This window comes from Salvia splendens, chromosome 10 (assembly GCF_004379255.2).
Source record: "Salvia splendens isolate huo1 chromosome 10, SspV2, whole genome shotgun sequence".
Classification (NCBI taxonomy): Eukaryota; Viridiplantae; Streptophyta; class Magnoliopsida; order Lamiales; family Lamiaceae; genus Salvia; species Salvia splendens.
This window is the reverse complement of record NC_056041.1, coordinates 14,506,078-14,522,234: the sequence shown is the minus strand read 5'-3', so window position 1 is coordinate 14,522,234 and position 16,157 is coordinate 14,506,078. Positions and strand designations below refer to the sequence as shown.

Genomic DNA, 16,157 nt, shown 5'->3' with positions numbered 1-16,157 from the left:
TGAATCAAAACAAGGAACATGCGTATTTCACATTAATATGGGGCACATTTTATTACAACATGAAGAAAAATAGTAAAAGAACAATAATACTATTCACATTAATTACGGTACCTTAATATGGGGCACATTTTATTACAACATGAAGAAAAATAGTAAAAGAACAATAATACTATCACAGGAACTCATGTTCAATATTCTTCAACCTTGCGCCAGCCGTTTTGACATAAAACGTATACTCAATAATGGAGTGACTAGTTGCCGCATCGTAGGAATAAGTAGAGCTTATCGAATAGCCGGTGGCGAACCGGAAGAGGCCGGTCCCGCCCACAACGGGCAGCTCTCGTGTCGCCTGGCCGATTTCGTTCCGTCCCACAATGCTAATGGTGCTCCCATTGTACTCCCCCGTTGTGAAATAAAAGTTAAGGTTGGTAGCAAAGCCCATAACTCCGAGATCCGCCGAAGTTATGAGGCCCTGGACTCGCCCCACCACGGCTGAAGCCTGGTCGGCCTCAGACGTGATTAGGTGGTCCATCACTTTGACTTGGCCGAACCTCACCGTGGAATTCCCTGTTATCGACGCTCGGGCGACCTCGTAAACTGTGGGATTGTCGCCGCCGGCTATGTCTTGGACGTAGAAGTGGAGCTTCGACACCTTTAGGTCTGCTCCGATGACTTTAGTTTTATAAAATGGCAATGATTTGCCCGCATTGGAAATAGATAGAAAGAGAGAGAGAAATATCATACAAATCACTCCGGCATTGAGGTTTGCCATATTTGAAAGAATTAACGGAAATAGAAGTGTGACGAACCGACCAAGATATATATGGATGAACAAGTATTGTGACCAAAAATATTGGTTCAATTATAAGCATGATTAGTCAAAGAAGGCTGGCTTAATAGGAAACGAATATTCACAATATTTCTATTTTTATATATATCCATTTGAATAATTAATTGTGGCAACAGAGTAGTTAGTAGTGACAACTCTTCTAGGTTGACGTGAAGTATGTGTGTTTTCCTGCACAGTATCATAAATTAAGTAATTCATCAACAATAAAAAAATACTACTCCATCTATCCCATAATAAATGTCACACTTTCCTTTTTAGTTTATCCCACGAAATAGAGAAAATATTCAATGAAGATGCCACATTTCCTTTTTTGGAAAAAACTCCCTCTCACATTAATATAAATATACTATTTTCTCTCTCCACCTAACACACAAAACAACATTTCCTAAAATCTCGTGCCATTTTCCAAGTGTGCCATCTATTATGGGACAGAGGGAGTACTACGTGCTTTACATATCAACACAAATTATTTGAGAACTTGTTGAACTGCCGGTGCGGCGATGCCGGCAATAGATATACAGCACATGTTACAAACTACTTGCATTTTGACGAACTATACATTCATTACTAAGGCCATCCACAACGCTGTTCCTATACCGTTCCTAAACCGTTCCTTAAACTACTATTTGCGGGCCCCACTGTACTTTTTTACTCCATTCCTTAACTAAGGAACAGAACATGCAACCCTCCGTTCCTTAACCGTTCCTTAAATTACTATTCATTCAATTTCATTTTTTATTTTTATTTCTAACTCAATTCAATTAAAAAACACACTTTAATAAAAAAACAAACACATTTTATTAAAAAACACACAACATTAAAACAAAGTTACAACATTTGACGCATTCCGTCGTCGATCTTCTTCAAGTGATTGTTCCAATATTTGACGCATTTGTTCAAAAGGATCCATTAATTTGATTAAATTTGAGAGAAGAAAATTGGGGTGGAAATAGAGAGGATTTGAGAGGAATAGATGTGTGTTTGTGAGTGAAATGAATATGAAATAGGAGTATTTAAAGAGTAAATAAATTATAAAAAAAATAAAAAAAATTACAAAATGGCTAAAAAACGGTAACAATACCGTTGTAAATTTTTTTTTATTAAATTAGAATTTTTTTTTAAAAAAATGAATTATTGCGTCACGTGACGAAACTCACTCGCGGGGCAGCGAGTGGGCGTCACGCGTCGAATGGGAGGCCGCCACGTCGTCTCGGCGCGTGGCGGAACGTGTCGTGCTGCGGGCCGCGGCAACGACACCCGGCACGGCATGGGCACGGTTTGGCGACGACACGGTGGCTGCAATGCGTGCCGCAGCGGAACCGTTCCTCCGGAACGGCCTAGGCACCGCAACGACACAGAGTTGCGGGTGCTCTAAAACACCAGTGTCAATATTTTTCTTTATTGTAATTTGGCATGTGTGTGATTGAGGATTGTATTGGTTCTGATAATGAATCATAGCAAGTGGTGCCTTTTTTGTGGGAAAGACTTGGCGTAAAGAAGAAGAGTCAATTGCATACTCGGTTGGTAATTGAAAAATCCCACTGCAATTATGATTAGTCACATCACTCTTGCGCATAATTTTCTTAATTTTCTAATTTTAAACCTTTTATTTTCATTTATATACATTAGTTGTGTAATTTTAATTTTTATACAATATTTAAGTTGTTTTTGTGCCAAAGATATAAGGCTATTATATTTCTGTTTGAGAATGCTATCTTTATATGAGCGTGATAAACTGATAATAATGTTATCCTAGTTTAGATTTATTTTTGGTTAGTCCACAAATATGGATAAACCAAAAGTAAATCGCACCATACCGTGTCATTACAACTTGATTTACTTTTATTTTAATTATAATACAATTCGGTTTACTATATGAAAATCACCAAATTGTAGGAGTATTTTATTGGTTTGATTTTTTGTTACATAGCACTGAACTAAACGGTTGTCGGCAGCAGCCGCTAGCTAATGGATGGATTAGATATAGTTAAGAGCAGACTTAGTTTCTTAATTCTAAATTTAATATTCATACTTATCCTTGTTATCGAATAATGTATAAATTTCTAACAATCAATGAGCAAAAGTATATATATGGACTAGTCAAATTCGTGTTTGAAATATAAATATATTAGTACTATGAACTAAGTTAAAACAAAATTTCCTAAACTAGAATAGTAGCTGTACTATGTTTTCTAATCCAACTTGTCATCAAAAGCCAAACATTTCAAATTGAAACAGGCAACTACTAGTACGAAATTTCAACTCCAACTCCATACATATACACACAAACATAATCACCCTTCTTCATCACTCCAATCTTCAAGAAAAACCTCCCCACAAAAAAACAAAAAAAGATGAAGAACCAAACCACCCTTGTCCTCCTCTCAATAATCTCCTATCTCCTCATCGCGACACATGCAAGAAAACAAATCCCCACCACTGCCGCCGCCACCGGAAAATCATGGGTCCGTACCATCGTCCGAGGCAGCGAGAACATAACACAGCTCCATTTCTACGTCCACGACGTCCGAGCAGGCGAAAACGCCACCTTATACCGCGTGGCAAACTCCTCCATCACCGCAACCTCCCCCACCAGCTTCGGCTCGGTCAACGTCTTCGACGACCTCATCACGGCGGAGCCCGACATAAACAGCGAGCAAGTCGCCCGGGCGCAGGGAACCAGCACCTCCGCCGACCTCGTAAACCAGGCCGTCGCCATCAGCATGAACTTCTACATAACGTCGGGAGAGTTCAGCGGGAGCACGGTCAGCATTGCTGGAAGGAATCCGGTGACGGAGGCGTCGCGAGAGCTTCCGGTGACCGGAGGCACCGGCGCCTTCCGGTTCGCCCGGGGATATGCCGTTACGACTACTTATTTGCACGATTCGGAGGCGAATTATAGTATTCTTGAGTATACGGTTTATGTCACGTACTCAAATGTGGCACTTTGGAGTGACATGTAAAGTATCTATACCTCTATGTTGGTATCATTAAGTACTACCCCATAATTTTATTATCAAATGTCTTATTAAATAATAAGGTTTAATCCTTTGGTTTCGATCATGTTCGATTGTTAAGTTTGAATAAGATGATTTTCTTTTATTTTTACACCATACATATGATATAGTAGTTCAGTTGAAGGATTGCGAATTGGATTATAAATTTATCTTCTTGAAACGACTGAATAATCTTTTAATGGATATCCAGTACAAACAATATGTAGGTTCACTTACCCCTTTATATCGGCTCAATGTAGTCGGAACATTTCAATTTTTTTTTACCAAAATAGAACACATGCACTTAATCTCTGTTTGTTTATATATATATATATATATATATAGGTGTGATCAAATACAAACTATGTCACCGGAGTGTACAAATTCTGTCACCGGAGTGTACAAATTATGTCAACGGACTGTACAAATTCTGTCACCGGGGGTCGATGTCAACGGAATGTACAAATTATGTCACCGGGGGATGTACGGAGTGTACAAATTCTGTCGACGGGGGTGTCCAAATTCTGATTTTTCGGTGTCAAAATGTTGACATTAGAAAAATCTCTTATATTAACCGTTGATTAATTGTATTAAGTGAGTATGATTAAAGTTTGTATAGTTTGTATTTTAGAGAGTTTGTATTTTATCACAACCCTATATATATATATATATATATGGTCCTGTTAGGTTGAGATTATTTACCTAAATTGAGAAATGAGATGCAATATCAGCCACTAATCCACAAGATTAACTAAATGTCAACAACTATCACATTATGTCAACACGGGGGTATAAGTGTCATTTCGTGTTTTAATGGGGAAGAAGAACTGCAACCCCAAAATCAGTTTCCAAAACCGCGACTGATCCTTGGAACTTGTGGAGTGGGTCGTCGGGGAAGAATATCTCGGAGAGGCGGAGGCGGAGCTTCTGAGAGGTGGTTCTGGGCGGCGGCGGGCAGACTCTGTGAACATCCAGCGGCGTAAATGGCAGCATTGTTTCCCCTCCTAGCCGGCTGAGTCTCCGGCGGCCCGCTCCCCGCCTCTTCGCTTCTTTCACTCTTCTCTCCGTCGAGAATGCCACATTCAATTTCTCAGTCTCACCGTCCGCGCCGTACTCTCTATTTCTCTCTCTCTACCTGAATTTGATATAATTGGGGAATATCTACTCAGCTTATGATTAATTCATTTCATATTGATTGGAGATTGCTCGCTGCGTTGTTCAGCTAAACTAATTGAACTGAGTGATAAATATCTCCACATTTTGAAAAATTAGGGTTCTTAGCTTCAGTTGTTTAATGTGTATTTTCGTCGGTTTTACAAATTTAGGGATCTTAGCACTAATTTGGTGTTGATTTGCTGACAGCAGTTTCTGCAACCTGGCTTTTCCGCGCTGCAATTCCAGCCCTACTAGTTAGTGGTTTTTCAGTTCCTGTAGCTATTCTGGGGAAACTCTAATTCAAGTCAATGTTAATGAAGAACTCAGTTTCAAGGATAATGCAATTGTGAAATTATATTAATTTTTAGGTAATGGTTGTAAAATGCAATGATTTTGTTTCTTAGATTGGATGTGGTGACATGTTATACTATCCACTGTTTTTCTCCATTGAATGCCTTCAAGAGAGTTGCGGAATCACTGGAGAAACTAATGGATGCCACGAGAGAAGAGCTGCCGGATACCATGGCTGTCGTTCGATTATCTGGGATGGAGATCAGCGACTTGACAATGGAGCTCTGTGACAATGGTTTCGGTTGAAGCACTGATTGTAGCTGAATCGGTTGAAGCGCCGATCGAAGAGAATCGGCGTTCCACATCAGCGGTGGTTCTAATTTCTTCAGCGGTGGTTCCGACTTCTTCAGGTTCAGCAATTGATTCAAATTTTAAGTATATTGCTTCGATTTTAGTGTATTAAAACAATTCTGGATTTGTTTTCTTATGAATTCGATTTCTACTGAATTTTTTTTTTTGATTAGCCATGGTAGAATCGCAATTGGAAGCATCACCTTCCAGTTAAGGATTTGTTTAAATTTTTAATATGATTGACATTTCATACAATAGCTATTGACATAGCTATAATAACAGTATATGCTTGTTTGAATAGTTGTTAGGATGACTGTAGGTTGAACCAGAAAGAGTTATTGATATAGATTTATTGTGTTTCATTTCATACAATAGCTATTGGCATAGCTATAAAACAGAGTATATTTTTGTTTGAACAGAGTATATGATTTGTTGGACATGGCTATTGACATAGCTATAATTGGGATGCTTCGACAGCAAAGAAGAATTTCATTTCTCAGATAGATAATGAGATTCAAAGAAGACCAGATTTCAACTGGAGAAAAATTGATTTGGTAATAAGATCTCACAATGACATTTACGTAAGAATATGAACAGGTGTTCTTTGGATATAATTTTATCTTTAATGTCATTTTATCTTTCATGTCATACAGGTCTTCTTCACAGTTTGTGCAAATTTCCATTACTATCTTGTAGTATATTGGATGAAGAAAAACACCATTGAGATAATAGATAACAACAAGCCACAGTTTAATGGTATGCTTTTATCTATGTTATTGACATATTCTCTACATTTGGTTGACATAATTTCTACATCATGTTAAAATGCTTTGTTTGTGTAGTTTGATTTAGTTATTTATATATTTTGCAGAAAGATATGTTTGAAGCATACTTCATAGAGAAGAAAATGTTAGATATTTCAGAAAATATAAACAAGTCTTCAATCAACTTTCTGCCTTTAGAGTGGGCCACAAGCACGAACAAAGAAGGACTGTGGTGTCTATTTGATGAGGCACATGGAGACCTATCTTGGCAAAAAGGCAGTGAATGGGATATTGGCTTCTCTGCGCGTAGTGTAAAGATTCCCCACATACTCAGGGGAAGGTATTGCTACACGATGATTTTATCAATTTACAATAACCAGAGGTCGCCGATGTTACAACTGACTCATGATTGGATAAAAGCAAACATTGACAAATTTCTTGAGCTAAACAACAAGTACACGGAGTTGTTTAGTCGTAGAAAAAAGAAGTAAATAAAAAGTGATATTAATGTTTGATGTTAACTTATTTTTTGGATGGGTTTTAAAACTGTTATTGTGGATTCAGACTTTTGAACTTAGCAGTTATATCAAATGTTAATCAGTTCAACAACTTATACACAAATGTCAACAGCTTGAATAAAGTGTGTACAACTCAGAAAAAAAATCTTAAAATTAAAAAAACAAAATCATACAATAGAATGTCAATAGAGAGCAAAATCAAATATTAACAACTAATAAGAAAATGTCAATAACTTGTAGTATATGTTAACAACTAAAAAACAACTCTGATAGTTGTTGACATGGCTTGTATGTCTAGTTGACATGACTTATAATTGTTGTTGACATGGTTTCTATGTCCAGTTGACATGGTTGTAAGTGTAGTTGACATGGCTTGTACGTGTAGTTGACACGATATGTACCGTAGTTAACATGACATGTATGTGTCGTTGACACGATATGCACCATAGTTGACATAGTTATATTAGTTGTTGACATGGCTAGTATATATAGTTGACATAATTTTTAATTGTAATTAACCTTAAAAACATGAATTGTAATTGTAATTACCCCTCCAGGCAGGACTGGGGTAGCCTGGACGCCCTTATCAGCGAGGAGCACAGAGGCAAGCCTGACTCCAACTTGTATTGAAATGTTAACAACTTATAACCAAATGTCAACAGCTTGCATAAAGTGTGTACAACTCAAAAAACAAATCTTAAAATTATAAAAACAAAATCATACAAAAGAATGTCAATAGAGAGCAAAATCAAATATCAACAATTAATAAGAAAATGTCAATAACTTGTAGCATATGTTAACAACTAAAAAACAACTTTGATTGTTGTTGACATGGCTTGTACGTGTAGATGACATGTCTTGTAACACAGTGACATGGCTTGTACGTGTAGTTGACACGATATGTACCGTAGTTGACATGACATGTATGTGCCGCTAACACGATATGCACCATAGTTGACATAGTTATATTAGTTGTTGACATGGCTAGTATATATAGTTGACATAATTTTTAATTATAATTAACCTTAAAAACATGAATTGTAATTGTAATTACCACTCCAGGCAGGACTGGGGCAGCCTGGACGCCCTCATCAGCGAGGAGCACAGAGGCAAGCCTGACTCTAACTTGTATTTAAATGTCAACAACTTATACACAAATGTCAACAACTTGAATAAAGTGTGTACAACTCAGAAAACAAATCTTAAAATTAAAAAAATAAAATCATACAATAGAATGTCAATAGAGAGCAAAATCAAATATCAACAACTAATAAGAAAATGTCAATAACTTGTAGCATATGTTAAAACTAAAACTCTGTTAGTTAAAAAGAACAATTATGGCTACTTTCTGCCACAACTCCTAGCATTATGATCAGTCACTTTATAACACTTTCCACAACGCCTGTGAAGTTTACTTGCTTTTTCAATTGCTTTCTCTATGCTTGACTTAATCCTGCTTTTCTTGTCACTTGCACCTCCCTTTATACTAACCACATCTGGAGCATGTGCAGTTATTTCTTCATGTACAACAATACTATATATGTTTTTGATGGAATCATTTTCATTAACTGATGAAGATCCAGTAGTGTCATCAGTAAAAATTTGAGGACCAATACCCGCAAGCAAATTATCCAATGCAGTCAGATGATTTTTATTCTTAAAAGCGCGTTGATATAGACCAAAGTAACGCCCATGACACTTGTTACCAATCTGTAGCTTGTCATCGTCGTTAGAACCTGCAAACATATAACATGTCAATATCCTATATAAATTATATGAACACTAAATCTGTAACATGTCAAAAGGCTATATAGTTTATGTCAACACAAAATTGAAATATACTAAACATGAGTGTTTTTGTTAGATACAGAGAATGTCGTCGTCCTGTTTGAGCAACATATGACAAATAAACTGAAATATCTATAGGAAACAGTTCACATACCTTTGATATTTGTGAAAAAAGCCTTCACAAATTTTCTTCTTTTCTTGCATCTAATTTAGGATCATTTGAACATCCACTTCTTTCAGTTTCTCTTTAATATCACGAGAACAATTCCTAACATCATTCAACGTACACCCAACAACATCATAACCACCAAAAAACTCCTTTAATAAGTTGAAAGTTGAAGTATGACCGATGTTAGCTTTGGTGCAATCTTCAACAAACTTGTGATGAACATCATTCATACTACGATTTCCTTTCATAAATCGCTTATGAAATTTGTCAACCATAGCATGATTGTGTTCCTCAATGAATTGATGCACAAGATAATATTTAACACCACAATCAGAAAAAAAAAGCTTGAAACTGATCCATGCTCCACATCCACACCTTTTTGTGCCACGTCTGCGTTTCTTCTTTGAAGTTACTTCATCATCATCTAACACGTTCACATCCTCAGATATACTTACATCAACATCCAACGGATCAACTGTATGAAAACCTTGTCTGTTGCAAACAACATACTGAAAAGTAATAACACAACCACTAGACCTATTTCCAAATCTTCGACAATCAAAACAAGCCTCTTGAGCATACTTTTTATAAAAGGAAATTCCCTCCTCAAGTGAAGAAAATTTTTTACCTTCTTAAGGCCTCAACTCAGCGTTGCAAATTGGAATAACAGATCCTACAACATAATGGGAAAATATATCAACAACCTAAAACAAATAATGTCAACTAGCATATCTTAACTGACCCACACCAGAATCCAGAATCAAAATCTCAAAATAAACAGCACCAACATATCAGGCATCCTATCATGGACTCTCAACCCTACCCATAACCCTTTCCTCCACCAACAAACACCACAACAGGGGTTCTTCAGCCAGGGGAGGGTGCATTTTGCATACAACTATTTTGTATGTCAACAAAATGTCAGTATAGCTACATAGAATATTTAACAAGTAACATACATCATGTCAACATATTGCATTTATGTCAACAGAACATCAATTCAAACCAGAACATAATGTCAACTAGCATATCTTAACTGACCCACACCAGAATCAAAATCTCAAAATACGCAGCACCAACACACCAACACCAACCTCTTAGACATCCTATCATGGACTGTCAACCCTACCTATAACACCTTCCTCCACCAACAAACACCACAGCGTGGGCTCTTCAGCCAGGGGAGAGTGCATTTTGCATACAACTATTTTGTATGTCAACAAAATGTCAACAAAGAGTATAACTATATAGAATATTTAACATGTAACATACATCATGTCAACAGATTTGCATTTATGTCAATAGAACATCAATTCAAATATCAACAACTGTGCATTTATGTCAACGGAGTATAATTCACCAACAAAGTACAAAAAAGTCATGTTAATGAAAACCAATCCAAATTACCTTCACCATTCGTCAACGTCGACTCGGAATAAGATGAAGAATCCATCAGATAACACCTTAGGTATTGTTTACAAATTGAACTCGAAGCTAAAGATGAAAAGGCAAAAAAAACTGATTAGGAACAAATTCGACTAGGCATCAACAAATAAAGCATAAAAACAGAATCAAAGTCGATAAAATCAACCTAAAAACTTCAGATTCAACCAAACTCCATCGAATTAGTCATTTTTTTCAAAAATTGATATGCTGAGGAATCGTCGAATCAGAGATCGTTGAAATCGTCTGTGTTCTAATTTTTGAATCAATTGAATCAGAAAGCGTTGGAATCAATTGAATCAGAGAGATCTCACAGAAATCGCCAATCTCACAAAAATCGTGATTGAAGACTGAAATTCAATTAAATTGAAATACAACACCAGCTTTTAGAATATTATTGTACACAATCCATGGAAGAACAATGACTGTTTAAACTAAGTTCATGAAGCAATTCTTATCTCCGTGTCTTAGCTAGCCTATTTATGAAAATTAGAAGAGAATGTAGATACTGCCAAATCTAACATTAGTATACGTCTTCCATTCAAATGTCTCTGAAGATGTTTGGTAATTAACTCCAACCAATTATTCAATTAACTCCAACAAGTTATAATCCAAAAAATAAAGCAACAATATTTGAAGATTTTAAAACAAATTGAACCTCTCGGCAACGAATTTGCTGAATTGAAGATTTGATGAACTCCAACAAATTGAAGATTTGATGAATTGAACCTCTCGCTGATCAAATTGAGAGCGGAACCGAACACATCCGCGAATTCAACCTCCGGCAACGAATTCGTTGAAGCTAACAATGCAGATTCCGACGAGATCGCAGATCTCCATAAAAAAATCAGCGATCTCGAGGAAGAGAATCGTAATATCGTTCAAGGAAGGCTGCGAAGAAGGAGAAGAAGATGAACAACAGAAAATAATTGGCGGAGATCGCGCGCTGAAAGGAGGAGGTTCGTCTCAATGATCCCGAGGAGCAGCGGCGTATTCAAGCCGAGGAGGAGCAGGAGAGATTGCGAGTCGAAGAGGATGTTTGACGGCGATCAGCAGCAGCGATATGGCGGCGGCAATCGCCATTGTCGTCGACGAAATTAGAGGGATGAAGATGAAGATGGAGGGCTAATTAGCGGTAGTGATTTGGGAAAAAAAGGATTTTTGGGAAGAATAGAGGGGGATGTGAATTACCATTATACCCTTTCATAATATATTAATTTTAAAATATTTTTTGTGTGGCAAAATCTGGACCACTCATTTAATAAAAATGAGTTGCTGAGATTGCATCTCATTTCTCAATTAGCTTAAAAAATTTCAATTGATCATGGACCTATATATATATATATACCCTATATAGAGTCGTGATCATATGATAACCCATAAATATCGCAATAACCCTATAACCAAATCTGGACCACACATATTTCTAATCATGCGGTTGAGATTCAAACTTAGATTTACTTCATAAAAATAAAGCGCGGGGGTAAAACTGTCATTTCTCTCATTTAATTTCTGAATTTTGCCAAATATCACGTAAAATGATAAAATGATAGGTTTATTGCATAGAATGATAGTTTTGAGATTCAAACTTAGATTTACTTCATAAAAAAAAGCGCGGGGGTAAAACTGTCATTTCCCTCATTTAATTTCTAAATTTCGCCAAATATCACGTAAAATGATAAAATGATAAAATGATAGGTTTATTGCATAGAATGATAGTTTTGCCGGATAAAATGATACTCTGAGTTGATAAAATGATACTTTTGACTGACTGATAAAATGATAGGTTTATTGCATAGAATAATAGTTTTGCCGGATAGAATGATACTCTGAGTTGATAAAATGATACTTTCGACTGACTGATAAAATGATAAAATGATAGGTTTATTGCATAGAATGATAGTTTTGTCGGATAGAATGATACTATGAGTTGATAAAATGATACTTTTGACTGACTGATAAAATGATAAAATGATAAGTTTATTGCATAGAATGATAGTTTTGCCGGATAGAATGATACTCTGAGTTGATAAAATGATACTTTTAGCTTATAAATGTTAGGTTTACTGCATAAAATGATAGTTTTGCCGGATAGAATGATACTTTCAGCCGATAGAATGATAGTTTTGACGGGTAGAATGATACTTTCAGCCGATAGAATGATAGGTATTTTTGGTGTATAAAATGACATTTTTTTTAATAAAATGATACTTTTACCTGATGAAATGATAATCTAACCGGATAAAATGACAGTAACCTTATAAAAATGATAGTTTAGCTGAAGAAATTGCATATAAGCTGATAAAATGATACTTTAACGTGACAAAATGGCATAAAACTGATGAAATGATAGTTTTGCCGGATATAATGATACTTTCAGCCGATAGAATGATAGTTTTGCCGGGTAGAATGATACTTTCAGCCGATAGAATGATAGGTATTTTTGGTGTATAAAATGATATTTTTGTTTAATAAAATGATACTTTTACCTGATAAAATGATAATCTAAGCGGATAAAATGACAGTAACCTTATAAAAATGATAGTTTAGCTGAAGAAATTGCATATAAGCTGATAAAATGATACTTTAACGTGACAAAATGACATAAAACTGATAAAATGATAGTTTTGCCGGATAGAATGATACTTTCAGCCGATAGAATGATAGTTTTGACGGGTAGAATGATACTTTCAGCCGATAGAATGATAGGTATTTTTGGTGTATAAAATGACATTTTTTTTAATAAAATGATACTTTTACCTGATAAAATGATAATCTAACCGGATAAAATGACTGTAACCTTATAAAAATGATAGTTTAGCTGAAGAAATTGCATATAAGCTAATAAAATGATACTTTAACGTGACAAAATGGCATAAAACTGATAAAATGATAGTTTTGCCGGATATAATGATACTTTCAGCCGATAGAATGATAGTTTTGCCGGGTAGAATGATACTTTCAGCCGATAGAATGATAGGTATTTTTGGTGTATAAAATGATATTTTTGTTTAATAAAATGATACTTTTACCTGATAAAATGATAATCTAAGCGGATAAAATGACAGTTACCTTATAAAAATGATAGTTTAGCTGAAGAAATTGCATATAAGCTGATAAAATGATACTTTAACGTGACAAAATGACATAAAACTGATAAAATGATAGTTTTGCCGGATAGAATGATACTTTCAGTCGATAGAATGATAGTTTTGACGGGTAGAATGATACTTTCAGCCGATAGAATGATAGGTATTTTTGGTGTATAAAATGACATTTTTTTAATAAAATGATACTTTTACCTGATAAAATGATAATCTAACCGGATAAAATGACAGTAACCTTATAAAAATGATAGTTTAGCTGAAGAAATTGCATATAAGCTGATAAAATGATACTTTAACGTGACAAAATGGCATAAAACTGTTAAATGATAGTTTTGCCGGATATAATGATACTTTCAGCCGATAGAATGATAGTTTTGCCGGGTAGAATGATACTTTCAGCCGATAGAATGATAGGTATTTTTGGTGTATAAAATGATATTTTTGTTTAATAAAATGATACTTTTACCTGATAAAATGATAATCTAAGCGGATAAAATGACAGTAACCTTATAAAAATGATAGTTTAGCTGAAGAAATTGCATATAAGCTGATAAAATGATACTTTAACGTGACAAAATGACATAAAACTGATAAAATGATAGTTTTGCCGGATAGAATGATACTTTCAGCCGATAGAATGATAGTTTTGACGGGTAGAATGATACTTTCAGCCGATAGAATGATAGGTATTTTTGGTGTATAAAATGACATTTTTTTTAATAAAATGATACTTTTACCTGATAAAATGATAATCTAACTGGATAAAATGACAGTAACCTTATAAAAATGATAGTTTAGCTGAAGAAATTGCATACAAGCTAATAAAATGATACTTTAACGTGACAAAATGGCATAAAACTGATGAAATGATAGTTTTGCCGGATATAATGATACTTTCAGCCGATAGAATGATAGTTTTGCCGGGTAGAATGATACTTTCAGCCGATAGAATGATAGGTATTTTTGGTGTATAAAATGATATTTTTGTTTAATAAAATGATACTTTTACCTGATAAAATGATAATCTAAGCGGATAAAATGACAGTAACCGTATAAAAATGATAGTTTAGCTGAAGAAATTGCATATAAGCTGATAAAATGATACTTTAACGTGACAAAATGACATAAAACTGATAAAATGATAGTTTTCCCGGATAGAATGATACTTTCAGTCGATAGAATGATAGTTTTGCCGGTTAGAATGATACTTTCAGCCGATAGAATGATAGGTATTTTTGATGTATAAAATGACATTTTTGTTTAATAAAATGATACTTTTACCTGATAAAATGATAATCTAAGCGGATACTTTCATAGAATGATAGTTTTGCCGGATAGAATGATACTCTGAGTTGATAAAATGATACTTTTGACTGACTGATAAAATGATAAAATGATATATGTTAGGTTTATTGCATAGAATGATAGTTTTGCCTCATAGAATGATACTCTGAGTTGATAAAATGATACTTTTGACTGACTGATAAAATGATAAAATGAGCGAAATTCAGAAATTAAATGAGCGAAATTTGGATACGTAAATTTTATCATGAGCGAAATGACATATTTACCCCCGTGCTTTTTTTTATGAAGTAAATCTAAGTTTGAATCTAGACCGCGTGATTTTAAAAATGTGTGGTCCAGATTTAGTTATAGGGTTATTACGGAAATTGGGGTTATCATTATAACGCACCCCTGTATATATATATATATAGGAAAATGATCAATACAAAACTTGATCTCAATACAAAATCCAGACCAAATCCTGACCATGAGATTTGACAATCTAATGGTCAATAATTAAACAAAACACGGAGGGTCATTGTAAAGCAGTTTTAGGTCATATTATAAACTTTGGGTTTGAGGTCATGTTAAGATCATTTCATGTCATCCTTACTATAATGACGTAAAAATAAGCTTACAATGACCAAAAAATGACTTTTGTATGTTTGGTTCTGCATTTTTGTATTAAGAATGGTTTTGCATAGATCAAAACTCTATAGTGGTTTTGATCTATGCAAAACTAGATTTAAATACAGAAACGCAGAACAATATCATACGTAGGACACTTTTAGGTCATAGTTAGTTAATTTTTAGGTCATGCTAACAAAGCATGACCTAAAATGATCTTAGCATGACATTAAACCTAAATATTATAATATGGGCTAAAATTGCTTAATTATGACATTTCGTGTTTTTGGTTAATTATTGACCATTAGATCATCTAATCATAGGGCTAACATTTGGGCTGCATTTCTGGATTTAAAATTGCAATCCCTTCCACGTATCAGTCTCTCATGTAATAAATCCTTCAAGGCCATAGCCATAAACTGCAACATCTACTTGCTGCTGCCACATGAGAAAATTTCCTTTTCCTATAGGAGTTATGTATTCATTTCCTTTTCCTATATTTCCTCATTTTTCCTTCTTAATATCAGCCATTAGATTAGAGAAATGGACGGTCAAGATCAACATTGAGTAATTAATCCCATGTTGCATTATTTGTCCTATTTTGTGCATTATGAGGGTACAATAGTAATCTAATAATGGCTGGAAACCGCTACGAATAATGCACCACATGGTCACGAGTAATGCATATAATTGCATATATAATGCACAATATGTGAACTGCAATGCATACGAACAAGATGTGCTGTGTTATGATGTTTGACACACGTTTCTTGTTTCCCCTAAGGGTTTAATAAGCTTAGGGGCTAGGGTATAG

The 16,157-nt window shown here is 34.9% G+C and overlaps 2 protein-coding genes across 2 annotated transcripts; one reads left to right on the top strand and one right to left on the bottom strand.

Moving 5' to 3' along the window:
- Positions 1 to 857, bottom strand: LOC121750361 (dirigent protein 22-like). Its single transcript, XM_042144882.1, has one exon. The coding sequence runs from the start codon at positions 770 to 772 to the stop codon at positions 173 to 175; it is 600 nt and encodes a 199-aa protein (XP_042000816.1). The 5' UTR covers positions 773 to 857; the 3' UTR covers positions 1 to 172.
- Positions 858 to 3,052: 2,195 nt separating this feature from the next.
- On the top strand, positions 3,053 to 3,913 carry LOC121750462 (dirigent protein 21-like). The gene has a single exon (XM_042144997.1). The coding sequence runs from the start codon at positions 3,205 to 3,207 to the stop codon at positions 3,811 to 3,813; it is 609 nt and encodes a 202-aa protein (XP_042000931.1). The 5' UTR covers positions 3,053 to 3,204; the 3' UTR covers positions 3,814 to 3,913.
- The last annotated feature ends 12,244 nt before the right edge of the window (positions 3,914 to 16,157 follow it).

Excerpts from the sequence above, each read along its gene's own strand:
- LOC121750361 (XM_042144882.1), bottom strand. The coding sequence starts at position 772 with ATGGCAAACCTCAATGCCGGAGTGATTTGTATGATATTTCTCTCTCTC.
- LOC121750462 (XM_042144997.1), top strand. The coding sequence starts at position 3,205 with ATGAAGAACCAAACCACCCTTGTCCTCCTCTCAATAATCTCCTATCTC.